We start from the raw sequence: 26,030 nt of genomic DNA on the forward strand, positions 1-26,030 counted from the left end.
ACGTGTGTCTGAGGACAGCACCCCCTGGAGGACGCTCACATGTGTCTGAGGACAGCGCCCCCTGGAGGACGCTCACATGTGTCTGAGGACAGCGCCCCCTGGAGGACGCTCACGTGTGTCTGAGGACAGCGCCCCCTGGAGGACGCTCACATGTGTCTGAGGACAGCGCCCCCTGGAGGACGCTCACATGTGTCTGAGGACAGCACCCCCTGGAGGACGCTCACATGTGTCTGAGGACAGCGCCCGATGGAGGACGCTCACATGTGTCTGAGGACAGCGCCCCCTGGAGGACGCTCACATGTGTCTGAGGACAGCGCCCCCTGGAGGACGCTCACATGTGTCTGAGGACAGCGCCCCCTGGAGGACGCTCACATGTGTCTGAGGACAGCGCCCCCTGGAGGACGCTCACATGTGTCTGAGGACAGCGCCCCCTGGAGGACGTCACGTGTGTCTGAGGACAGCGCCCCCTGGAGGACGCTCACACGTGTCTGAGGACAGCGCCCCCTGGAGGACGCTCACGTGTCTCTGAGGACAGCGCCCCCTGGAGGACGCTCACATGTGTCTGAGGACAGCGCCCCCTGGAGGACGCTCACACGTGTCTGAGGACAGCGCCCCCTGGAGGACGCTCACACGTGTCTGAGGACAGCGCCCCCTGGAGTACACTCACACGTGTCTGAGGACAGCGCCCCCTGGAGGACGCTCACACGTGTCTGAGGACAGCGCCCCCTGGAGGACGCTCACACGTGTCTGAGGACAGCCCCCTGGAGGACACTCACACGTGTCTGAGGACAGCGCCCCCTGGAGGACGCTCACGTGTGTCTGAGGACAGCGCCCCCTGGAGGACGTCACGTGTGTCTGAGGACAGCGCCCCCTGGAGGACGCTCACGTGTGTCTGAGGACAGCGCCCCCTGGAGGACGCTCACGTGTGTCTGAGGACAGCGCCCCCTGGAGGACGCTCACGTGTGTCTGAGGACAGCGCCCCCTGGAGGACGCTCACGTGTGTCTGAGGACAGCGCCCCCTGGAGGACGCTCACATGTGTCTGAGGACAGCACCCCCTGGAGGACGCTCACATGTGTCTGAGGACAGCCCCCTGGAGGACACTCACACGTGTCTGAGGACAGCGCCCCCTGGAGGACGCTCACGTGTGTCTGAGGACAGCGCCCCCTGGAGGACGTCACGTGTGTCTGAGGACAGCGCCCCCTGGAGGACGCTCACGCGTGTCTGAGGACAGCGCCCCCTGGAGGACGCTCACGTGTGTCTGAGGACAGCGCCCCCTGGAGGACGCTCACGTGTGTCTGAGGACAGCGCCCCCTGGAGGACGCTCACATGTGTCTGAGGACAGCGCCCCCTGGAGGACGCTCACATGTGTCTGAGGACAGCGCCCCCTGGAGGACGCTCACGTGTGTCTGAGGACAGCGCCCCCTGGAGGACGTCACGTGTGTCTGAGGACAGCGCCCCCTGGAGGACGCTCACGTGTGTCTGAGGACAGCGCCCCCAGGAGGACGCTCACATGTGTCTGAGGACAGCACCCCCTGGAGGACGCTCACATGTGTCTGAGGACAGCACCCCCTGGAGGACGCTCACATGTGTCTGAGGACAGCGCCCCCTGGAGGACGCTCACATGTGTCTGAGGACAGCGCCCCCTGGAGGACGCTCACATGTGTCTGAGGACAGCGCCCCCTGGAGGACGCTCACATGTGTCTGAGGACAGCGCCCCCTGGAGGACGCTCACATGTGTCTGAGGACAGCGCCCCCTGGAGGACGCTCACGTGTGTCTGAGGACAGCGCCCCCTGGAGGACGCTCACGTGTGTCTGAGGACAGCGCCCCCTTGGAGGACGCTCACGTGTGTCTGAGGACAGCGCCCCCTGGAGGACGCTCACATGTGTCTGAGGACAGCGCCCCCTGGAGGACGCTCACATGTGTCTGAGGACAGCGCCCCCTGGAGGACGCTCACATGTGTCTGAGGACAGCGCCCCCTGGAGGACGCTCACATGTGTCTGAGGACAGCGCCCCCTGGAGGACGCTCACACGTGTCTGAGGCTTTCACTGTCACTAAAACACTTTTGATGTTTCATATTTTATAATATTTGTCCTGTTTCGCTTCCCGTTGTCCCCTTTACACGTTCAAATGGTCTCTTTCTGTCTCAACAGGCGTCACGCTTGTCCCGGTCACGCATGACCCGGACACGGCGGGGCAGTGGCTGTGCGTGGCCAACGACCTCCGCTCGGTCAGACAGGACAACTTCCGGCTGCTCCCCTCTGGCGTCTGTGCCACCGGGACGGGAAGTACACGGACGGCAGAAAACAAGTGGGACTGCAGGGGGCGCCGCCGCGGAGGGTCAGGGTCAAACTGGACTGTGACAGAGGGAAAGTGTCCTTCTATGACGCAGAGGACGGGACTCATCTGCACACGCACACATGGGCCCCCAAAGAGCACACAGGGACCCCCAAAGAGAAGATGTACCCCTTTTTCTGTGTCGGGCCGAGTGGAGACGCCGAGACCAAAGAGATAACGCTTGGTGTAAAGAGAGAACGCTCAAACTAAAGAGATAGAGAGAGAGACCTTGCAACTAAAGGTCCTGAGTGGGAAGAACCGCCATAAAACATCAACACCGCGTGGGAATCAGGGCATGGGAGTCGGGATGGAGACGGGAGTCAGGGCGGGGAGGCCCCCTGTTTGCAGTCAGGTTCCGGGGACCCATGATGGCAGTCGTTGGAGGAAGAGGAAGAAGAGGACCTTGTGTGCTTGGAACTCCTGTGCTTCTGAAGAATAAAGTCCAAAGTCTAAGACATGCAACTACAGCAGGGGGCGGTAGTGTGACACTCAGAGTAACCCTGTGTCTGTGAAGCTCAGACCCACAGTCATCTTCACTGCCATCTAGTGGTAAAAGTATAAAGTATAACGTCATATATATGTATAACGAGCCATTGTATTTTTCTGATGTTTTTGTTTGTTAAAGGTCCCATATCATGTTAAACTGACTTTTCAGAGCGTTTAGCCTTCTTACAGTGCTATTGGTCCATATACATGTGTTTTTTTATTCCTGCAGTCTTTAACTAGCAAACAGTCTCTCTCCTTCCCCTTGAATGAGCAGACGAACAGACTGGTGAGTTACGCAGCACGCCGTTTCAGCCCCTCCTCCAGGAAGCACGCTGTACCTGTAACACGCCCCCTCCCCCCGCCCCCGTGCTCGAGAGGAACCGCAGCTATTTAGGTATTTAGGTGTTGCACAACACTTATTATGATCAAATAATGCCCAGAGGGTCTGAGACGAGAACAATACAATGCTCTGGGACCTTCAAAATGTGACTTTTTTTCCACTGAACTTTGAAAACTGTGACTCAACATGACGAACCCTGCTTTGTGTTATTAACATGTAATATCAGGCCCTTTATTAACATGTAATATCAGGCCCTTTATTAACATGTAATATCAGGCCCTTTATTAACATGTAATATCAGGCCCTTTATTAACATGTAATATCATGCCCTTTATTAACATGTAATATCATGCCCATTATTAACATGTAATATCAGGCCCTTTATTAACATGTAATATCAGGCCCTTTATTAACATGTAATATCAGGCCCTTTATTAACATGTAATATCAGGCCCTTTATTAACATGTAATATCAGGCCCTTTATTAACATGTAATATCAGGCCCTTTATTAACATGTATTATCAGGCCCTTTATTAACATGTAATATCAGGCCCTTTATTAACATGTAATATCAGGCCCTTTATTAACATGTATTATCAGGCCCTTTATTAACATGTAATATCAGGCCCTTTATTAACATGTATTATCAGGCCCTTTATTAACATGTATTATCAGGCCCTTTATTAACATGTATTATCAGGCCCTTTATTAACATGTAATATCAGGCCCTTTATTAACATGTATTATCAGGCCCTTTATTAACATGTATTATCAGGCCCTTTATTAACATGTAATATCAGGCCCTTTATTAACATGTATTATCAGGCCCTTTATTAACATGTATTATCAGGCCCTTTATTAACATGTAATATCAGGCCCTTTATTAACATGTATTATCAGGCCCTTTATTAACATGTATTATCAGGCCCTTTATTAACATGTAATATCAGGCCCTTTATTAACATGTATTATCAGGCCCTTTATTAACATGTAATATCAGGCCCTTTATTAACATGTAATATCAGGCCCTTTATTAACATGTATTATCAGGCCCTTTATTAACATGTAATATCAGGCCCTTTATTAACATGTATTATCAGGCCCTTTATTAACATGTAATATCAGGCCCTTTATTAACATGTAATATCAGGCCCTTTATTAACATGTATTATCAGGCCCTTTATTAACATGTAATATCAGGCCCTTTATTAACATGTAATATCAGGCCCTTTATTAACATGTATTATCAGGCCCTTTATTAACATGTAATATCAGGCCCTTTATTAACATGTAATATCAGGCCCTTTATTAACATGTAATATCAGGCCCTTTATTAACATGTAATATCAGGCCCTTTATTAACATGTAATATCAGGCCCTTTATTAACATGTAATATCAGGCCCTTTATTAACATGTATTATCAGGCCCTTTATTAACATGTAATATCAGGCCCTTTATTAACATGTAATATCAGGCCCTTTATTAACATGTATTATCAGGCCCTTTATTAACATGTAATATCAGGCCCTTTATTAACATGTATTATCAGGCCCTTTATTAACATGTATTATCAGGCCCTTTATTAACATGTATTATCAGGCCCTTTATTAACATGTAATATCAGGCCCTTTATTAACATGTATTATCAGGCCCTTTATTAACATGTATTATCAGGCCCTTTATTAACATGTAATATCAGGCCCTTTATTAACATGTATTATCAGGCCCTTTATTAACATGTATTATCAGGCCCTTTATTAACATGTAATATCAGGCCCTTTATTAACATGTATTATCAGGCCCTTTATTAACATGTATTATCAGGCCCTTTATTAACATGTAATATCAGGCCCTTTATTAACATGTATTATCAGGCCCTTTATTAACATGTAATATCAGGCCCTTTATTAACATGTAATATCAGGCCCTTTATTAACATGTATTATCAGGCCCTTTATTAACATGTAATATCAGGCCCTTTATTAACATGTAATATCAGGCCCTTTATTAACATGTATTATCAGGCCCTTTATTAACATGTAATATCAGGCCCTTTATTAACATGTAATATCAGGCCCTTTATTAACATGTATTATCAGGCCCTTTATTAACATGTAATATCAGGCCCTTTATTAACATGTATTATCAGGCCCTTTATTAACATGTAATATCAGGCCCTTTATTAACATGTAATATCAGGCCCTTTATTAACATGTATTATCAGGCCCTTTATTAACATGTATTATCAGGCCCTTTATTAACATGTATTATCAGGCCCTTTATTAACATGTAATATCAGGCCCTTTATTAACATGTATTATCAGGCCCTTTATTAACATGTAATATCAGGCCCTTTATTAACATGTATTATCAGGCCCTTTATTAACATGTAATATCATGCCCATTATTAACATGTAATATCAGGCCCTTTATTAACATGTAATATCAGGCCCTTTATTAACATGTATTATCAGGCCCTTTATTAACATGTATTATCAGGCCCTTTATTAACATGTAATATCAGGCCCTTTATTAACATGTATTATCAGGCCCTTTATTAACATGTAATATCAGGCCCTTTATTAACATGTAATATCAGGCCCTTTATTAACATGTAATATCAGGCCCTTTATTAACATGTAATATCAGGCCCATTATTAACATGTATTATCAGGCCTTATTAACATGTAATATCAGGCCCTTTATTAACATGTAATATCATGCCCATTATTAACATGTAATATCAGGCCCTTTATTAACATGTATTATCAGGCCCTTTATTAACATGTAATATCAGGCCCTTTATTAACATGTATTATCAGGCCCTTTATTAACATGTATTATCAGGCCCTTTATTAACATGTAATATCATGCCCATTATTAACATGTAATATCAGGCCCTTTATTAACATGTAATATCAGGCCCTTTATTAACATGTAATATCAGGCCCTTTATTAACATGTAATATCAGGCCCTTTATTAACATGTATTATCAGGCCCTTTATTAACATGTATTATCAGGCCCTTTATTAACATGTAATATCAGGCATTATTAACATGTATTATCAGAGTCATGTCAGTACCTTATGGAAGCTCCCGTAGAAGAGTTTGTTGATTTCTGGCCCCTCAAAGGTCACGGTCTGAAAGTCTCCTTTATAATCATTGTTAAAAAACGTGAGCGTTTTTCCTCCATCTGCGAAAATGAACAGAAAACGTGAAATAAATGTAAATCCAGTCATGAAAGAACCGGCTCTTATCCCCTGATGCTGAACCAGTTTGAGCTTTTCGTGAGTTTTAAATCAAGTTAGATTCTTTTCACTTTGTATTGAGCTTGTTAGTTGTACAGTCGAGTATTTCAGTGTTTTGAAAGTACTTTTGTCTGCTCTGTCTGTAAATAAACGTGGCGCCCTCGTGTGGCCGTGTGTCAGGATGTTCTCAGGAGGGGGGCGGCGCCCTCGTGTGGCCGTGTGTCAGGATGTTCTCAGGAGGGGGGCGGCGCCCTCGTGTGGCCGTGTGTCAGGATGTTCTCGCGGAGGGGGGCGGCGCCCTCGTGTGGCCGTGTGTCAGGATGTTCTCGCGGAGGGGGGCGGCGCCCTCGTGTGGCCGTGTGTCAGGATGTTCTCGCGGAGGGGGGCGGCGCCCTCGTGTGGCCGTGTGTCAGGATGTTCTCGCGGAGGGGGGCGGCGCCCTCGTGTGGCCGTGTGTCAGGATGTCCTCGTGGAGGGGGGCGGCGCCCTCGTGTGGCCGTGTGTCAGGATGTCCTCGTGGAGGGGGGCGGCGCCCTCGTGTGGCCGTGTGTCAGGATGTTCTCGCGGAGGGGGGCGGCGCCCTCGTGTGGCCGTGTGTCAGGATGTTCTCGCGGAGGGGGGCGGCGCCCTCGTGTGGCCGTGTGTCAGGATGTTCTCAGGAGGGGGGCGGCGCCCTCGTGTGGCCGTGTGTCAGGATGTCCTCGCGGAGGGGGGCGGCGCCCTCGTGTGGCCGTGTGTCAGGATGTTCTCGCGGAGGGGGGCGGCGCCCTCGTGTGGCCGTGTGTCAGGATGTCCTCGCGGAGGGGGGCGGCGCCCTCGTGTGGCCGTGTGTCAGGATGTTCTCGCGGAGGGGGGCGGCGCCCTCGTGTGGCCGTGTGTCAGGATGTTCTCGCGGAGGGGGGCGGCGCCCTCGTGTGGCCGTGTGTCAGGATGTTCTCGCGGAGGGGGGCGGCGCCCTCGTGTGGCCGTGTGTCAGGATGTTCTCGCGGAGGGGGGCGGCGCCCTCGTGTGGCCGTGTGTCAGGATGTCCTCGTGGAGGGGGGCGGCGCCCTCGTGTGGCCGTGTGTCAGGATGTCCTCGTGGAGGGGGGCGGCGCCCTCGTGTGGCCGTGTGTCAGGATGTTCTCGCGGAGGGGGGCGGCGCCCTCGTGTGGCCGTGTGTCAGGATGTCCTCGCGGAGGGGGGCGGCGCCCTCGTGTGGCCGTGTGTCAGGATGTTCTCGCGGAGGGGGGCGGCGCCCTCGTGTGGCCGTGTGTCAGGATGTTCTCGCGGAGGGGGGCGGCGCCCTCGTGTGGCCGTGTGTCAGGATGTTCTCGCGGAGGGGGGCGGCGCCCTCGTGTGGCCGTGTGTCAGGATGTTCTCGCGGAGGGGGGCGGCGCCCTCGTGTGGCCGTGTGTCAGGATGTTCTCAGGAGGGGGGCGGCGCCCTCGTGTGGCCGTGTGTCAGGATGTTTTGGGGGAGGGGGCGGCGCCCTCGTGTGGCCGTGTGTCAGGATGTTTTGGGGGAGGGGGCGGCGCCCTCGTGTGGCCGTGTGTCAGGATGTTTTGGGGGAGGGGGCGGCGCCCTCGTGTGGCCGTGTGTCAGGATGTTTTCGGGGAGGGGGGCGGCGCCCTCGTGTGTCACTCACTGTCCAGGATGACGCCCACCACCGGCTCGTTGCTCTTGTCCAGGATTTCCCACAGGGCGAAAGGCTCCGGGGGCGTGTCTGGGAGGAGCCTGAAGAGCAGCGAGATGGTGTAGTCCGAGGGCAGGCCTTCAGGGTGCAGGAACCTACCGAGCACAGAGCATGGTCAGAGCAGAGCGCCCCGCGGCCAGAAGGTGCCTGGTTTGAGTCCCTCACATTCAGTAAATGGATCTGGTCTGTGATGATTTATTAAAAACAGCAGAAGATCTTGACTTTTGTCGTGAGTGTTTTGTGAACAGTTAAATATAATTAAATATAAATATAATGTCAGGTTTACTTATGACGAGCAATAATGCCCCAAAAAGTACATTTGACCTCAGAAGTGTGTGTGTGTTTCATGTGTGTGTGTGTGTGTGTTACATGTGTGTGTGTGTGTGTGTGTGTGTTACATGTGTGTGTGTGCGTGTGTTTGTGTGTGTGTGTTTCATGTGTGTGTGTGTGTGTTACATGTGTGTGTGTGTGTGTGTGTGTGTGTGTGTGTGTGTTACATGTGTGTGTGTGCGTGTGTTTGTGTGTGTGTGTGTGTGTTACATGTGTGTGTGTGTTACATGTGTGTGTGTGTGTGTTACATGTGTGTGTGTGTATGTGTGTGTGTGTGTGTTACATGTGTGTGTGTGTGTGTGTTACATGTGTGTGTGTGTTACATGTGTGTGTGTGTGTGTGTTACATGTGTGTGTGTGTGTGTGTTACATGTGTGTGTGTGTATGTGTGTGTGTGTGTGTTACATGTGTGCGTGTGTTTGTGTGTGTGTGTGTGTGTGTGTTTCATGTGTGTGTGTGTGTTACATGTGTGTGTGTGTGTGTGTGTGTGTGTTACATGTGTGTGTGTGTGTTACATGTGTGTGTGTGTTACATGTGTGTGTGTGTGTGTGTTACATGTGTGTGTGTGTGTGTGTGTTACATGTGTGTGTGTGTGCGTGTGTTTGTGTGTGTGTGTGTGTGTGTGTTTCATGTGTGTGTGTGTGTTACATGTGTGTGTGTGTGTGTGTGTGTGTGTTACATGTGTGTGTTACATGTGTGTGTGTGTTACATGTGTGTGTGTGTGTGTGTGTTACATGTGTGTGTGTGTTACATGTGTGTGTGTGTGTGTGTGTGTGTTACATGTGTGTGTGTGTGTGTGTGTGTGTTACATGTGTGTGTGTTACATGTGTGTGTGTGTGTTACATGTGTGTGTGTGTGTGTGTGTGTGTTACATGTGTGTGTGTGTGTGTGTGTGTTACATGTGTGTGTGTGTGTGTGTGTGTGTTACATGTGTGTGTGTGTGTGTGTGTTACATGTGTGTGTGTGTGTGTTACATGTGTGTGTGTTACATGTGTGTGTGTGTGTGTGTGTTACATGTGTGTGTGTGTGTGTGTGTGTGTGTGTGTGTGTTACATGTGTGTGTGTGTGTGTGTGTGTTACATGTGTGTGTGTGTGTGTGTTACATGTGTGTGTGTTACATGTGTGTGTATGTTACATGTGTACGTTACATGTGTGTGTGTGTGTGTGTGTGTGTTACATGTGTGTGTGTGTGTGTGTGTGTGTGTTACATGTGTGTGTGTGTGTGTGTGTGTGTGTGTTACATGTGTGTGTGTGTGTGTGTGTGTGTTACATGTGTGTGTGTGTGTGTGTGTGTTACATGTGTGTGTGTGTGTGTGTGTGTTACATGTGTGTGTGTGTGTGTGTGTGTGTGTGTTACATGTGTGTGTGTGTGTGTGTGTTACATGTGTGTGTGTGTGTGTGTGTGTGTGTTACATGTGTGTGTGTGTGTGTGTGTGTGTGTTACATGTGTGTGTGTGTGTGTGTGTGTTACATGTGTGTGTGTGTGTGTGTGTGTTACATGTGTGTGTGTTACATGTGTGTGTGTGTTACGTGTGTGTGTTACATGTGAGTGTGTGTGTGTATGTTACATGTGTACGTTACATGTGTGTGTGTGTGTGTGTGTGTGTGTGTGTGTGTTACATGTGTGTGTGTGTGTGTGTGTTACATGTGTGTGTGTGTGTGTGTGTTACATGTGTGTGTGTGTGTGTGTGTGTGTGTGTGTTACATGTGTGTGTGTGTGTGTGTGTGTGTGTGTTACATGTGTGTGTGTGTGTGTGTGTTACATGTGTGTGTGTGTGTGTGTGTGTTACTTGGTGGGCTGGGCGAGCAGTGCGTTGCTGTGAAGTCGGAAACAGGGGAAAGTGTTGAAAGTTCCAGGGACGAGAGAGACTCCGGACAGAGCGCTGTATCTGTCCTCCACCAGACCGAACAGCTCCATCATCCGGAACCCTCCGAGAGAAACACTCAAGGTCACTTCTAGTTCCAGTTCTAGTTCTAGTTCTAGTACGCAAATCTCTTCTGTAAATGATTTTGTAATTAATATCAATGTTCCTATATTTATACATCCAAAATATGTGCAATTCTGGCCATTTTCACCAACACAAAACATGATGAAAATGTGTGGGGGCGGAGTTAATTATATGGTGACAGGGGGCAGAGTTAATTATATGGTGACAGGGGGCGGAGTTAATTATATGGTGACAGGGGGCGGAGCTAATTATATGGTGACAGGGGGCGGAGTTAATTATATGGTGACAGGGGCGGAGTTAATTATATGGTGACAGGGGGCGGAGTTAATTATATGGTGTTTGGGGGTGGAGTCACTTACCTGGGGTGGTGCTGCCACTCATTGGAACAGAAGGACAAGCTGGAATCAGAACACATGTGAGTCAGAGATGCTCAGCATGTTCCCCACACCTTCCTCACATGTTCCTCACATGTTCCACACACGTTCCTCACACGTTGATCACACGTTCCTCACACGTTCCCCACACGTTCCCCACACGTTCCTCACACGTTCCTCACACGTTCCTCACACGTTCCTCACACGTTCCTCACACGTTCCCCACACGTTCCTCACACGTTCCTCACACGTTCCTCACACGTTCCCCACACGTTCCTCACACGTTCCTCACACGTTGATCACATGTTCCACACACGTTCCTCACACGTTCCTCACACGTTCCTCACACGTTCCTCACACGTTGATCACACGTTCCTCACACGTTCCTCACACGTTCCTCACACTTTCCTCACACGTTGATCACACGTTCCCCACACGTTCCTCACACGTTGATCACACGTTCCTCACACGTTCCTCACACGTTGATCACACGTTCCTCACACGTTCCACACACGTTCCTCACACGTTCCTCACACGTTCCTCACACGTTGATCACACGTTCCTCACACGTTCCACACACGTTCCTCACACGTTCCTCACACGTTCCTCACACGTTCCTCACACGTTCCTCACATGTTCCTCACACGTTCCTCACACGTTCCTCACACGTTGATCACACGTTCCTCACACGTTCCTCACACGTTCCTCACACTTTCCTCACACGTTGATCACACGTTCCCCACACGTTCCTCACACGTTGATCACACGTTCCTCACACGTTCCTCACACGTTGATCACACGTTCCTCACACGTTCCACACACGTTCCTCACACGTTCCTCACACGTTCCTCACACGTTGATCACACGTTCCTCACACGTTCCACACACGTTCCTCACACGTTCCTCACACGTTCCTCACACGTTCCTCACACGTTCCTCACACGTTGATCACACGTTCCTCACACGTTCCTCACACGTTGATCACACGTTCCTCACACGTTCCACACACGTTCCTCACACGTTCCTCACACATTGATCACACGTTGATCACATGTTCCACACACGTTCCTCACACGTTCCTCACACGTTCCTCACACGTTCCTCACACGTTCCTCACACGTTCCTCACACGTTCCCCACACGTTCCTCACACGTTCCTCACACGTTCCTCACACGTTCCCCACACGTTCCTCACACGTTCCTCACACGTTCCTCACACGTTCCTCACACGTTCCTCACACGTTCCTCACACGTTGATCACACGTTCCTCACACGTTCCTCACACGTTCCTCACACGTTCCTCACACGTTCCTCACACGTTGATCACACGTTCCTCACACGTTCCTCACACGTTCCTCACACGTTCCTCACACGTTGATCACACGTTCCTCACACGTTCCTCACACGTTCCTCACACGTTCCCCACACGTTCCTCAGACGTTCCCCACACGTTCCTCACACGTTCCCCACACGTTCCTCACACGTTCCTCACACGTTGATCACACGTTCCCCACACGTTGCTCACACGTTCCTCACACGTTCCCCACACGTTCCTCACACGTTCCCCACACGTTCCTCACACGTTCCTCACACGTTCCTCACACGTTCCTCACACGTTCCCCACACGTTCCCCACACGTTCCTCACACGTTCCTCACACATTCCTCACACGTTCCTCACACGTTCCTCACACGTTCCACACACGTTCCTCACACGTTCCTCACACGTTCCTCACACGTTCCTCACACGTTCCCCACACGTTCCTCACACGTTCCTCACACGTTCCTCACACGTTCCTCACACGTTCCTCACACGTTCCTCACACGTTCCCCACACGTTCCTCACACGTTCCTCAAAAGTTGATCACACGTTCCACACACGTTCCTCACACGTTCCTCACACGTTCCTCACACGTTCCTCACACGGTGATCACACGTTCCTCACACGTTGATCACATGTTCCACACACGTTCCTCACACGTTCCTCACACGTTCCTCACACGTTCCTCACACGTTCCTCACACGTTCCTCACACGTTGATCACACGTTCCTCACACGTTCCACACACGTTCCTCACACGTTCCTCACACGTTCCTCACACGTTCCTCACACGTTGATCACACGTTGATCACACGTTCCTCACACGTTCCACACACGTTCCTCACACGTTCCTCACACGTTGATCACATGTTCCACACACGTTCCTCACACGTTCCTCACACGTTCCTCACACGTTCCTCACACGTTCCTCACACGTTGATCACACGTTGATCACACGTTCCTCACACGTTCCTCACACGTTCCTCACACGTTCCTCACACGTTCCTCACACGTTCCCCACACGTTCCTCACACGTTCCTCACACGTTCCTCACACGTTCCCCACACGTTCCTCACACGTTCCTCACACGTTCCTCACACGTTCCTCACATGTTCCTCACACGTTCCTCACACGTTGATCACACGTTCCTCACACGTTCCTCACACGTTGATCACATGTTCCTCACACGTTCCTCACACGTTCCTCACACGTTGATCACACGTTCCTCACACGTTCCTCACACGTTCCTCACACGTTCCTCACACGTTGATCACACGTTCCTCACACGTTCCTCACACGTTCCTCACACGTTGATCACACGTTCCTCACACGTTCCTCACACGTTCCTCACACGTTCCTCACACGTTCCTCACACGTTCCTCACACGTTCCTCACATGTTCCACACACGTTCCACACACGTTCCTCACACGTTCACCACACGTTGATCACACGTTGATCACACGTTCATCACACGTTCCTCACACGTTCCTCACACGTTCCTCACACGTTCCTCACACGTTCCTCACATGTTCCACACACGTTCCACACACGTTCCTCACATGTTCCACACACGTTCCTCACACGTTCCTCACACGTTCCTCACACGTTCTTCACACGTTGATCACACGTTCCTCACACGTTCCTCACACGTTCCTCACACGTTCCTCACACGTTCCTCACACGTTCCTCACACGTTGATCACACGTTCCTCACACGTTCCTCACACGTTCCTCACACTTTCCTCACACGTTCCTCACACGTTCCTCACACGTTGATCACACGTTCCTCACACGTTCCACACACGTTCCTCACACGTTCCTCACACGTTCCTCACACGTTGATCACACGTTCCTCACACGTTCCACACACGTTCCTCACACGTTCCTCACACGTTCCTCACACGTTCCTCACACGTTGATCACACGTTGATCACACGTTCCTCACACGTTCCACACACGTTCCTCACACGTTCCTCACACGTTGATCACATGTTCCACACACGTTCCTCACACGTTCCTCACACGTTCCTCACACGTTCCTCACACGTTGATCACACGTTCCTCACACGTTCCTCACACGTTCCTCACACGTTCCTCACACGTTCCTCACACGTTCCTCACACGTTCCTCACACGTTCCCCACACGTTCCTCACACGTTCCTCACACGTTCCTCACACGTTCCCCACACGTTCCTCACACGTTCCTCACACGTTCCTCACACGTTCCTCACACGTTCCTCACACGTTCCTCACACGTTCCTCACACGTTCCTCACACGTTGATCACACGTTCCTCACACGTTCCTCACACGTTGATCACATGTTCCTCACACGTTCCTCACACGTTCCTCACACGTTGATCACACGTTCCTCACACGTTCCTCACACGTTCCTCACACGTTGATCACACGTTCCTCACACGTTCCTCACACGTTCCTCACACGTTGATCACACGTTCCTCACACGTTCCTCACACGTTCCTCACACGTTCCTCACACGTTCCTCACACGTTCCTCACATGTTCCACACACGTTCCACACACGTTCCTCACACGTTCACCACACGTTGATCACACGTTCCTCACACGTTGATCACACGTTCCTCACACGTTCCTCACACGTTCCTCACACGTTCCTCACACGTTCCTCACACGTTCCTCACATGTTCCACACACGTTCCACACACGTTCCTCACATGTTCCACACACGTTCCTCACACGTTCCTCACACGTTCCTCACACGTTCTTCACACGTTGATCACACGTTCCTCACACGTTCCTCACACGTTCCTCACACGTTCCTCACACGTTCCTCACACGTTCCTCACACGTTCCCCACACGTTCCTCACACGTTCCTCACACGTTCCTCACACGTTCCCCACACGTTCCTCACACGTTCCTCACACGTTCCTCACACGTTCCTCACATGTTCCTCACACGTTCCTCACACGTTGATCACATGTTCCTCACACGTTCCTCACACGTTCCTCACACGTTGATCACACGTTCCTCACACGTTCCTCACACGTTCCTCACACGTTCCTCACACGTTCCTCACACGTTGATCACACGTTCCTGAGGACACTCACTGGCCGTAGCAGCTTCACACACGAACGTCACCAGTTTCTCCTCGATTTTCTTGAACGCGTCGAGATCGTCCACGAAGAACACGTGTCTCTCGCTGGGTTTGCTGGCGATGCTCACCAACTCGCCGTAATCTGCGTCGGCGAATCCGATGGCGAACACGATGTAGCCTGAAAAACAGCGATTCAGCTGTGGAGGGCGAGGAGCACCTTCTCCACACGGGGGCCCTAGGGGTTTAGACCTGGTTTAGACCTGGTTTAGTCCTGGTTTAGACCTGGTTTAGTCCTTGTTTAGTCCTGGTTTAGTCCTGGTTTAGACCTGGTTTAGTCCTGGTTTAGTCCTGGTTTAGACCTGGTTTAGTCCTTGTTTAGTCCTGGTTTAGTCCTGGTTTAGACCTGGTTTAGTCCTTGTTTAGACCTGGTTTTGACCTGGTTTAGTCCTGGTTTAGTCCTGGTTTAGACCTGGTTTAGACCTGGTTTAGTCCTGGTTTAGACCTGGTTTAGTCCTTGTTTAGTCCTGGTTTAGACCTGGTTTAGACCTGGTTTAGTCCTGGTTTAGTCCTGGTTTAGACCTGGTTTAGACCTGGTTTAGACCTGGTTTAGACCTGGTTTAGACCTGGTTTAGTCCTGGTTTAGACCTGGTTTAGACCTGGTTTAGCCCCGTACCTTCCATCTGCAGCTCTTTGGAGACCTTGTTGACGTCGTCCTGGGACCGTCCGTCCGTCAGAACCACCAGCACCTTCGGGACGCCTCTCCTCACGCCTCCTTCTGAGGTGAAGATCTGCTCCCGCACGTGCTGGATCGCCCGTCCTGAGAGGTCAAGAGGTCAACCACAAAGACGTGTGCAGAGAAGCCACGCCCCTCACACTCGCTCGCTTTAGCCACGCACCTCACACACGCTCGCTTTAGCCACGCCCCTCACACACGCTCGCTGTAGCCACGCCCCTCACACTCGCTCGCTTTAGCCACGCCCCTCACACACGCTCGCTGTAGCCACGCCCCTCACACACGCTCGCTGTAGCCACGCCCCTCACACACGCTCGCTGTAGCCACGCCCCTCACACACACTAGCTGTAGCCACGCCCCTCACACACGCTCGCTGTAGCCACGCCCCTCACACACGCTCGCTGTAGCCACGCCCCTCACACACACTAGCTGTAACCACGCCCCTCACACACACTAGCTGTAGCCACGCCCCTCACACACGGTCGCTGTAGCCACGCCCCTCACACACGCTCGCTGTAGCCACGCCCCTCACACACGCTCGCTGTAGCCACGCCCCTCACACACACTAGCTGTAACCACGCCCCTCACACACACTAGCTGTAGCCACGCCCCTCACACACGCTCGCTGTAGCCACGCCCCTCACACACACTAGCTGTAGCCACGCCCCTCACACACGCTCGCTGTAGCCACGCCCCTCACACACGCTCGCTGTAGCCACGCCCCTCACACACACTAGCTGTAACCACGCCCCTCACACACACTAGCTGTAGCCACGCCCCTCACACACACTAGCTGTAGCCACGCCCCTCACACACTATAATAATGCAGATGAGTTTAGTCCATGAAAGGCTCTGACCCGTCTTGGTGTTTCCGCCTTTGTACGAGATGCGGTTGACGGCGTCGAGCAGCTTTTCTTTGTCGCTGTAAGAGTTTAGTTTGAACTCTGTCCGAGCGTCGTCACTGAACTGAGCGATGGCCACCTGAGGAACACCAGAAGGTCTAAACCAGGTCTAAACCAGGTCTAAACCAGGTCTAAACCAGCTCTAAACCAGCTCTAAACCAGCTCTAAACCAGGACCAAACCAGGTCTGAACCAGGTCCAAACCAGGACTAAACCAGGACTAAACCAGGACTAAACCAGGTCTAAAGCAGGACTGAACCAGCTCTAAACCATGACTAAACCTGGTCTAAACCAGGTCTAAAGCAGGACTAAACCAGGTCTAAACCAGGACTAAACCAGGTCTAAACCAGGACTAAACCAGGACTAAACCAGGACTAAACCAGGACTAAACCAGGTCTAAAGCAGGACTGAACCAGGTCTAAACCAGGTCTAAACCAGGACTAAACCAGGACTAAACCAGGTCTAAACCAGGACTAAACCAGGACTGAACCAGGACTAAACCAGGTCTAAACCAGGACTAAACCAGGTCTAAACCAGCTCTGAACCAGGTCCAAACCAGGACTAAACCAGGAGTAAACCAGGACTAAACCAGGACTAAACCAGGACTAAACCAGGTCTAAAGCAGGACTGAACCAGCTCTAAACCAGGACTAAACCTGGTCTAAACCAGGTCTAAAGCAGGACTAAACCAGGTCTAAACCAGGACTAAACCAGGTCTAAACCAGGACTAAACCAGGACTAAACCAGGACTAAACCAGGACTAAACCAGGTCTAAAGCAGGACTGAACCAGGTCTAAACCAGGTCTAAACCAGGACTAAACCAGGACTAAACCAGGTCTAAACCAGGACTAAACCAGGACTAAACCAGGACTAAACCAGGTCTAAAGCAGGACTGAACCAGGTCTAAACCAGGACTAAACCAGGACTGAACCAGGACTAAACCAGGTCTAAACCAGGACTAAACCAGGTCTAAACCAGCTCTAACCTGGGTCCCGTCCGGTCCGATCTGGTCCAGAGCTCCGGTCGTGCTGTAGAGGAAACGGATGATCTTCAGGAAGCTCTCGTCTCCGATGCTCCAGGATCCGTCCACCAGGAAAACCAGGTCTGCTTTAGCCGCTTTACACACTGAGGAGTACAAGTACAAGTACTACTACTGCAAGTACAAGTACTACTACTGCAAGTACAAGTACTACTACTGCAAATACAAGTACTACTACTACAAGTACAAGTACTACTACTGCAAGTACAAGTACTACTACTGCAAGTACAAGTACTACTACTGCAAATACAAGTACTACTACTGCAAGTACAAGTACTACTACTACAAGTACAAGTACTACTACTGCAAGTACAAGTACCACTACTGCAAGTACAAGTACTGCAAGTACAAGTACTACTACTGTAAGTACAAGTACTACTAATGCAAGTACAAGTACTACTACTGCAAGTACAAGTACTACTACTGCAAGTACAAGTACTACTACTACAAGTACAAGTACTACTACTGCAAGTACAAGTACCACTACTGCAAGTACAAGTACTGCAAGTACAAGTACTACTACTGTAAGTACAAGTACTACTACTGCAAGTACAAGTACTACTACTGCAAGTACAAGTACTACTACTGCAAGTACAAGTACTACTACTGTAAGTACAAGTACTACTACTATAAGTACAAGTACTACTACTGTAAGTACAAGTACTACTACTGCAAGTACAAGTACTACTACTGTAAGTACAAGTACTACTACTGTAAGTTCAAGTACTACTACTGTAAGTACAAGTACTACTACTGCAAGTACTACTACTGCAAGTACAAGTACTACTACTGTAAGTACAAGTACTACTACTGCAAGTACTACTACTGCAAGTACAAGTACTACTACTGTAAGTACAAGTACTACTACTGCAAGTACTACTACTGCAAGTACAAGTACTACTACTGTAAGTACAAGTACTACTACTGCAAGTACAAGTACTACTACTGTAAGTACAAGTACTACTACTGTAAGTACAAGTACTACTACTGCAAGTACAAGTACTACTACTGTAAGTACAAGTACTACTACTGCAAGTACAAGTACTACTACTGCAAGTACAAGTACTACTACTGTAAGTACAAGTACTACTACTGTAAGTACAAGTACTACTACTGCAAGTACAAGTACTACTACTGTAAGTACAAGTACTACTACTGTAAGTTCAAGTACTACTACTGTAAGTACAAGTACTACTACTGCAAGTACTACTACTGCAAGTACAAGTACTACTACTGTAAGTACAAGTACTACTACTGCAAGTACTACTACTGCAAGTACAAGTACTACTACTGTAAGTACAAGTACTACTACTGCAAGTACAAGTACTACTACTGTAAGTACAAGTACTACTACTGCAAGTACAAGTACTACTACTGTAAGTACAAGTACTACTACTGTAAGTACAAGTACTACTACTGCAAGTACAAGTACTACTACTGTAAGTACAAGTACTACTACTGCAAGTACAAGTACTACCAAGTACTACTACTGCAAGTACAAGTACTACTACTGTAAGTACAAGTATTACTACTGCAAGTACAAATCACAATGTGCCATAATTTCCATCTGCACAATATAAAAGATTATATTATATATATATATATATATATATTTATATATATATATATATATATATATATATATATATATATATATATATATATATATATATATTATATTTATTAGAAATATAAATGATTATTTTAAAGATTTTCAAATGTTAACTTTTAAAATCCTATTGTCAAAATGTAAAATATACATCACAATTGTAATCATATATAATCACAATACTGTCACAATATTCAATATCTCTCCCAAAATGCTGTGTAAAGGGGGCGTGTAAAGGGGGCGTGTAAAGGGGGCGTACCCTCTTTGGCAGCGGGGATTGTGGGTAATGGAGTTGTTGTTGGTGGTTTGGTCGGAGCTGGAGTTGGAACTGGAACTATAAAGAAAAAAGTCTTATTTTAATACTGACAAACTCAAAGAAGAAGAAGAAGAAGAAGAAGAAGAAGAAGCAGAAGTATTAAGTAAAGTACAAATGTAACCAGTTCATGTATAATCACACAAAATCTTTATTATTTTTGTTTCATATTATGTTCAACATGCCTGGTGTTTGTTTTATTGTGCTGTCGATGTCCTCCAGCCCCCTTCTTCTTCTTCTTCTTCTTCGTGTGTTCCCTTATATTCCCCCGATAAATGTGATGGACGTGACTTCCTCTTCCCTTCTGTTCTCTCCGTGCGGGGAAGAGGTCAGTCATCCCTCGGGTCGTCCTTCATGTTTTCTATGTAGTGTGTTGATTTAATTGTGTTATATCCATTTTAGTTTGGGCTGGAGTTGCCTCGTAGCACGTTTGGACTTTATTTTTGTGTTTCTGTTTACCAGAATAAACGGATAAAACCGTGTCTCGTGGCCACTCAATTAATCCACAACACAGGAACGATCCGGTCACACTGATACCCAAAAAACATACTTCATAATAACTTTCCTCTTCTGGATTCATGTTGTCGTGTTCTCATTCTGATTATTTAAAACCAAACTCTTTCTTGACTTGTTTTGTCATCGTTGTCTTGAATATATAAATATAAAGTCTCTTTTGTCTTGTTTTGTGTCTATTTATTTATTTGTTTGCTTGTTTGTTTGTTTGTTTGTTTGTTTGTTTGCTTATTAGGGTCGGCCAAAGAACAAGCAAAGAAACCAAGTTAGAGTTAAGTTTTACTGACCTAGAGAAGGTTCTGAGCGCTGTTAAGTTCCTACTATTGGCTGGGATGGTCTATCTGAGCGTTGATATGACGATTAAAATCACCCCTTGTGTCTTAGTGTCTGAGTGTTGATATGATGATTATATTCATAAATCTGATCTCTCACGTGTCTTGTGAGGGTTGATATGATGATTATATTCATAAATCTGATCGCTCACGTGTCTTGTCGCTGACCGTCACCGCCGGCCCCTCCGTCCCGTCCTGCAGCTGAGCGTAAACACTCACTTTGTACTGAGAGTTTGGTTTGAGGTTTGTGAAGCAGTGACGAGCGGTGCCTCCGCCCAGCTTCACCTCCTGCTTCTGCCCGTCTGAACACAAACACAAACACAAACAAACAAACAAACAAACAAACACAAGAAACACAACGGTTCAGAGTCGTTGCACACATTTCCACCTGGCCCACATTTCCACTTGGCCCACATTTCCACCTGGCCCACATTTCCACTTGGCCCACATTTCCACCTGGCCCACATTTCCACGTAACGAAGCTGCTGAGGGCGGAGACCAGCAGTGGGACACGAACACATGAAGTCCAATCAGACGCACTTATTCTGACCACGCCCACAACATCTGAGTTTACTTAATGTAACTCTGGTTCTATGAGTGCGGTCCAGGTCGGGTCGAGGGCTCGGCTCGGGTTTTTGGTCCTAAACTCTCTTTTAAAGGACAGATATTCTGCTGAATGTCCTCCCTCTCTCTTCTGACCCTGTTCTCGCTCTGTTCTTCGTCTCAAACTCGGCTGGAGCACGTTTCGCTTCACAGTTTGATGAAGTTCTCTCCCCTCCGAGCCTCAGAAACACTCCAGAACGGACCTTTTCTCCATCAGTGACTCTGAGGATATTCTGCTGTTTTGAACTCCATAAATCAGTATTAGTACTACAGTATTAGTACTACAGTATTAGTACTACAGTATTAGTACTACAGTATGAGTACTACAGTATTAGTACTACAGTATGAGTACTACAGTATTAGTACTACAGTATGAGTACTTACTGGCCAGGGCCTCTATGTTGACCCTGTAGGTGGCGCTGTGGCGCTGTGGCTGCCATTGCACACACAGACTGTTGACCTTGGCCTGGTAAACTCTCAGGTTGTTCACGCCCAGATAAACTGCAACACAAACAGGAAGCAAAACTCTCACAAACAGGAAGTAAACATCTCACAAACAGGAAGCAGACATCTCACAAACAGGAAGCAGACATCTCACAAACAGGAAGCAAACATCTCACAAACAGGAAGCAGACATCTCACAAACAGGAAGCAGACATCTCACAAACAGGAAGCAGACATCTCACAAACAGGAAGCAGACATCTCTGCTGCAGAGGTTAGAATGTGATGTAGGTGTTGGAGGAACAGCCCTCAGCTGGTTTAAATCCTATTTATCTGATAGGTTCCAATTTGTTAATGTAAACCAGAGCTCCTCACCGGCTCTAAAGTAATTTATGGTGTGCCACAGGGTTCGGTACTCGGTCCAATTCTGTTTACTCTTTATATGCTACCATTAGGCAACATTATCAGAAAGCATGACATTAACTTCCACTGCTATGCAGACGACACTCAGCTGTATTTATCAATGAAACCTGATCAGAGCGATCAAGTAGACAGACTTAGTACTTGTGTGAAGGAGATAAAAACCTGGATGACACTAAACTACCTGCTTCTTAACCCTGAACAAACCGAGGTCATTGTGCTGGTCCTAAGCATCTACGAGACGCTCTATCTGAGCAGATAGTCACACTGGACAATGTCAGTGTAGCCTCTAGTTCTACTGTAAGAAACCTTGGAGTCTTATTTGACCAGGAGCTCTCATTTAAAGCTCATATAAATCAAGCTTGTAAAACAGCCTATTTCCATTTGCGCAACAAGAGCCAAAATCAGAAGAATCCTGCCTAAAAGTGAAGCTGAAAAACTTATCCATGCATTTGTAACGACTAGATTAGACTACTGTAACTCCTGCTCACAGCAGGTCCTAAAAGCTCCATAAAAAGCTTTCAACTGGTTCAAAATGCAGCAGCAAGATTACTAACAGGAACAAAAAGAAGAGAGCACATTACGCCGGTGCTGAAGTCTCTTCACTGGCTCCTGTCCAGTTTAGAATCACATTTAAAATTCTACTCTTGACCTACAAAGCCATAAATGACATGGCCCCATCCTACCTCAAAGATGCTATAGAACCATATCATCCAAACAGAGCTCTTCACTCTCAGAATGCTGGCCTTCTGGTGGTGCCAAGAGTCTCTAAAAGTACTGTAGGAGGTAGAGCCTTCTGGTGGTGCCAAGAGTCTCTAAAAGTACTGTAGGAGGTAGAGCCTTCTGGTGGTCCCAAGAGTCTCTAAAAGTACTGTAGGAGGTAGAGCTCCTGTGTTATGGAATCAGCTCCCGGCCCATGTTAAATCTGCTGACACAGTCTCTTCATTTAAGTCCAGGCTTAAAACGTTCCTCTTCGAAATCACTTATGGTCAGACTAGTTAAACAGAAACATAAACCCACAGCTTTAGCTACGCTGCCCTAGGAGTAACTGTGCTGGGGGAAGTATGACAGCTTGAGCACTGTCCTCTTCTTCTGACTTATTCTATCAAACAATATTTAATTTTTAATTCCACTTGCAAACTGTTCACCGCCTTCTTTTTCTTTCTCTCACTCCTGAGGACCTGTGGACCCAGATGTCCCTCTCCTGGTGAAGTGTCCCTGCCCTGTGTGGACGGTCCCTCATCTGCCTGAAGAGTGGCTCCAGCTCCAGTCTCCCTCACGTCTGTGAGAGTCACATCCTCCTTCACTGGAACTAACTCAGGGACATACGCTTTTGTCCCAAAGAGGTTTTTTTTGTAGTTTTTCCTGCAGAAGGAGGAGCTAAGGACAGAGGACCTGGGACATCGTCCCTCGTCCCCACAGACATTGTTGATTCATTTCTCCCTGTGGCCCTCAGAGGCAACTGTTGTTGTGATTTTGGGCCTTACAAAAATAAATTGATTTGATTTGATCTCACAAACAAAAAGCAGACGTCTCACAAACAGGAAGTAAACATCTCACAAACAGGAAGTAAACATCTCACAAACAGGAAGTAAACATCTCACAAACAGGAAGTAAACATCTCACAAACAGGAAGTAAACATCTCACAAACAGGAAGTAAACATCGCACAAACAGGAAGCAGACATCTCACAAACAGGAAGTAAACATCTCACAAACAGGAAGTAAACATCTCACAAACAGGAAGTAAACATCTCACAAACAGGAAGTAAACATCGCACAAACAGGAAGCAGACATCTCACAAACAGGAAGTAAACATCTCACAAACAGGAATTAAACATCTCAGCTGCAACATCACCGTGAGATTCTGAAATACGGAACATTTCTAAGGTTCACAAATGTTCATTTGTTTTTATTTGGACACAAAACGGTGAACGGAAAGTCCCGTTTTCCAGCGTCTCCTGAGTTCATCTTCTAATTATCTGTCGCTTCGAGCGTCGTCTCAGTTTCAAAGTCTGAACGTCTCTCACAGAAAAAACATCTGCAACACGCGTTTTACAAGTGTACGGCAAATAACAAGTCCTGCTCCAGTCCTGGTCCAGTCCTGCTCCAGTCCTGGTTCAGTCCTGGTCCAGTCCTGCTCCAGTCCTGGTCCAGTCCTGGTCCAGTCCTGGTCCAGTCCTGGTCCAGTCCTGCTCCAGTCCTGCTCCAGTCCTGCTCCAGTCCTGCTCCAGTCCTGGTTCAGTCCTGGTCCAGTCCTGCTCCAGTCCTGGTTCAGTCCTGGTCCAGTCCTGCTCCAGTCCTGCTCCAGTCCTGCTCCAGTCCCGGTCCAGTCCTGCTCCAGTCCTGGTCCAGTCCTGCTCCAGTCCTGCTCCAGTCCTGCTCCAGTCCTGGTCCAGTCCTGGTCCAGTCCTGGTCCAGTCCTGCTCCAGTCCTGGTCCAGTCCTGGTCCAGTCCTGGTCCAGTCCTGGTCCAGTCCTGCTCCAGTCCTGGTTCAGTCCTGGTCCAGTCCTGCTCCAGTCCTGGTCCAGTCCTGCTCCAGTCCCGGTCCAGTCCTGCTCCAGTCCTGCTCCAGTCCTGCTCCAGTCCTGCTCCAGTCCTGGTCCAGTCCTGGTCCAATCCTGGTCCTGTCCTGGTCCAGTCCTGGTCCAGTCCTGGTTTAGATCTGGTCCAGTCCCGGTCCAGTCCTGCTCCAGTCCTGGTCCAGTCCAGTCCCGGTCCAGTCCTGGTTTGGATCTGGTCCAGTCCTGGTCCAGTCCTGGTCCAGTCCTGGTTTAGATCTGGTCCAGTCCTGGTCCAGTCCTGGTCCAGTCCTGGTCCAGTCCTGGTCCAGTCCTGGTTCAGTCCTGCTCCAGTCCTGCTCCAGTCCTGGTCCAGTCCTGGTCCAGTCCTGGTCCAGTCCTGGTCCAGTCCTGCTCCAGTCCTGGTCCAGTCCAGTCCTGGTCCAGTCCTGCTCCAGTCCTGGTCCAGTCCAGTCCTGGTCCAGTCCCGGTCCAGTCCCGGTCCAGTCCTGGTCCAGTCCTGGTTTAGATCTGGTCCTGTCCTGGTCCAGTCCTGGTCCAGTCCTGCTCCAGTCCTGGCCCAGTCCTGGTCCAGTCCTGCTCCAGTCCTGCTCCAGTCCTGCTCCAGTCCTGGTCCAGTCCTGCTCCAGTCCTGGTCCAGTCCTGCTCCAGTCCTGCTCCAGTCCTGGTCCAGTCCTGCTCCAGTCCTGGTCCAGTCCTGTCCTGGTCCAGTCCTGGTCCAGTCCTGCTCCAGTCCTGCTCCAGTCCTGCTCCAGTCCTGCTCCAGTCCTGGTCCAGTCCTGCTCCAGTCCTGCTCCAGTCCTGCTCCAGTCCTGGTCCAGTCCAGTCCTGGTCCAGTCCCGGTCCAGTCCCGGTCCAGTCCCGGTCCAGTCCTGGTTTAGATCTGGTCCAGTCCTGGTCCAGTCCTGGTCCTGTCCTGGTCCAGTCCTGGTCCAGTCCTGGTTTATATCTGGTCCAGTCCTGGTCCAGTCCTGGTCCAGTCCCGGTCCAGTCCTGCTCCAGTCCTGGTCCAGTCCAGTCCTGGTCCAGTCCCGGTCCAGTCCCGGTCCAGTCCCGGTCCAGTCCTGGTTTAGATCTGGTCCAGTCCTGGTCCAGTCCTGGTCCTGTCCTGGTCCAGTCCTGGTCCAGTCCTGGTTTATATCTGCTCCAGTCCTGCTCCAGTCCTGCTCCAGTCCTGGTTCAGTCCTGCTCCAGTCCTGCTCCAGTCCTGCTTCAGTCCTGGTTCAGTCCTGCTCCAGTCCTGGTCCAGTCCTGGTCCAGTCCTGCTCCAGTCCTGCTCCAGTCCTGGTCCAGTCCTGCTCCAGTCCTGCTCCAGTCCTGCTCCAGTCCTGCTCCAGTCCTGCTGCAGTCCTGGTTCAGTCCTGGTTCAGTCCTGGTCCAGTTCTGGTCCAGTCCTGCTCCAGTCCTGGTCCAGTCCAGTCCCGGTCCAGTCCCGGTCCAGTCCCGGTCCAGTCCCGGTCCAGTCCCGGTCCA

The 26,030-nt window shown here is 49.3% G+C and overlaps 1 protein-coding gene across 1 annotated transcript in view; it reads right to left on the reverse strand.

Moving 5' to 3' along the window:
• The window catches only part of LOC140361550 (collagen alpha-1(XIV) chain-like), a 130,648-nt gene that overhangs the window by 29,733 nt on the left and 74,885 nt on the right, over positions 1-26,030 (reverse strand). The window contains exons 22-32 of the mRNA XM_072447261.1: positions 21,558-21,674; positions 20,723-20,872; positions 19,672-19,746; positions 17,750-17,889; positions 16,722-16,845; positions 15,805-15,948; positions 15,145-15,309; positions 10,726-10,764; positions 10,208-10,346; positions 8,041-8,183; positions 6,250-6,359 (exon numbers count right to left, since the gene is read on the reverse strand). Of these exons, the coding sequence (XP_072303362.1) occupies positions 6,250-6,359; positions 8,041-8,183; positions 10,208-10,346; positions 10,726-10,764; positions 15,145-15,309; positions 15,805-15,948; positions 16,722-16,845; positions 17,750-17,889; positions 19,672-19,746; positions 20,723-20,872; positions 21,558-21,674 (1,346 nt within the window). The remainder of the gene's footprint in view (positions 1-6,249; positions 6,360-8,040; positions 8,184-10,207; positions 10,347-10,725; positions 10,765-15,144; positions 15,310-15,804; positions 15,949-16,721; positions 16,846-17,749; positions 17,890-19,671; positions 19,747-20,722; positions 20,873-21,557; positions 21,675-26,030) is intronic.

Source organism: Eucyclogobius newberryi, unplaced genomic scaffold, assembly GCF_026437365.1.
Source record: "Eucyclogobius newberryi isolate DKJ021-1_F unplaced genomic scaffold, fEucNew1.0.hap1 SCAF_16, whole genome shotgun sequence".
Lineage (NCBI taxonomy): Eukaryota > Metazoa > Chordata > Actinopteri > Gobiiformes > Gobiidae > Eucyclogobius > Eucyclogobius newberryi.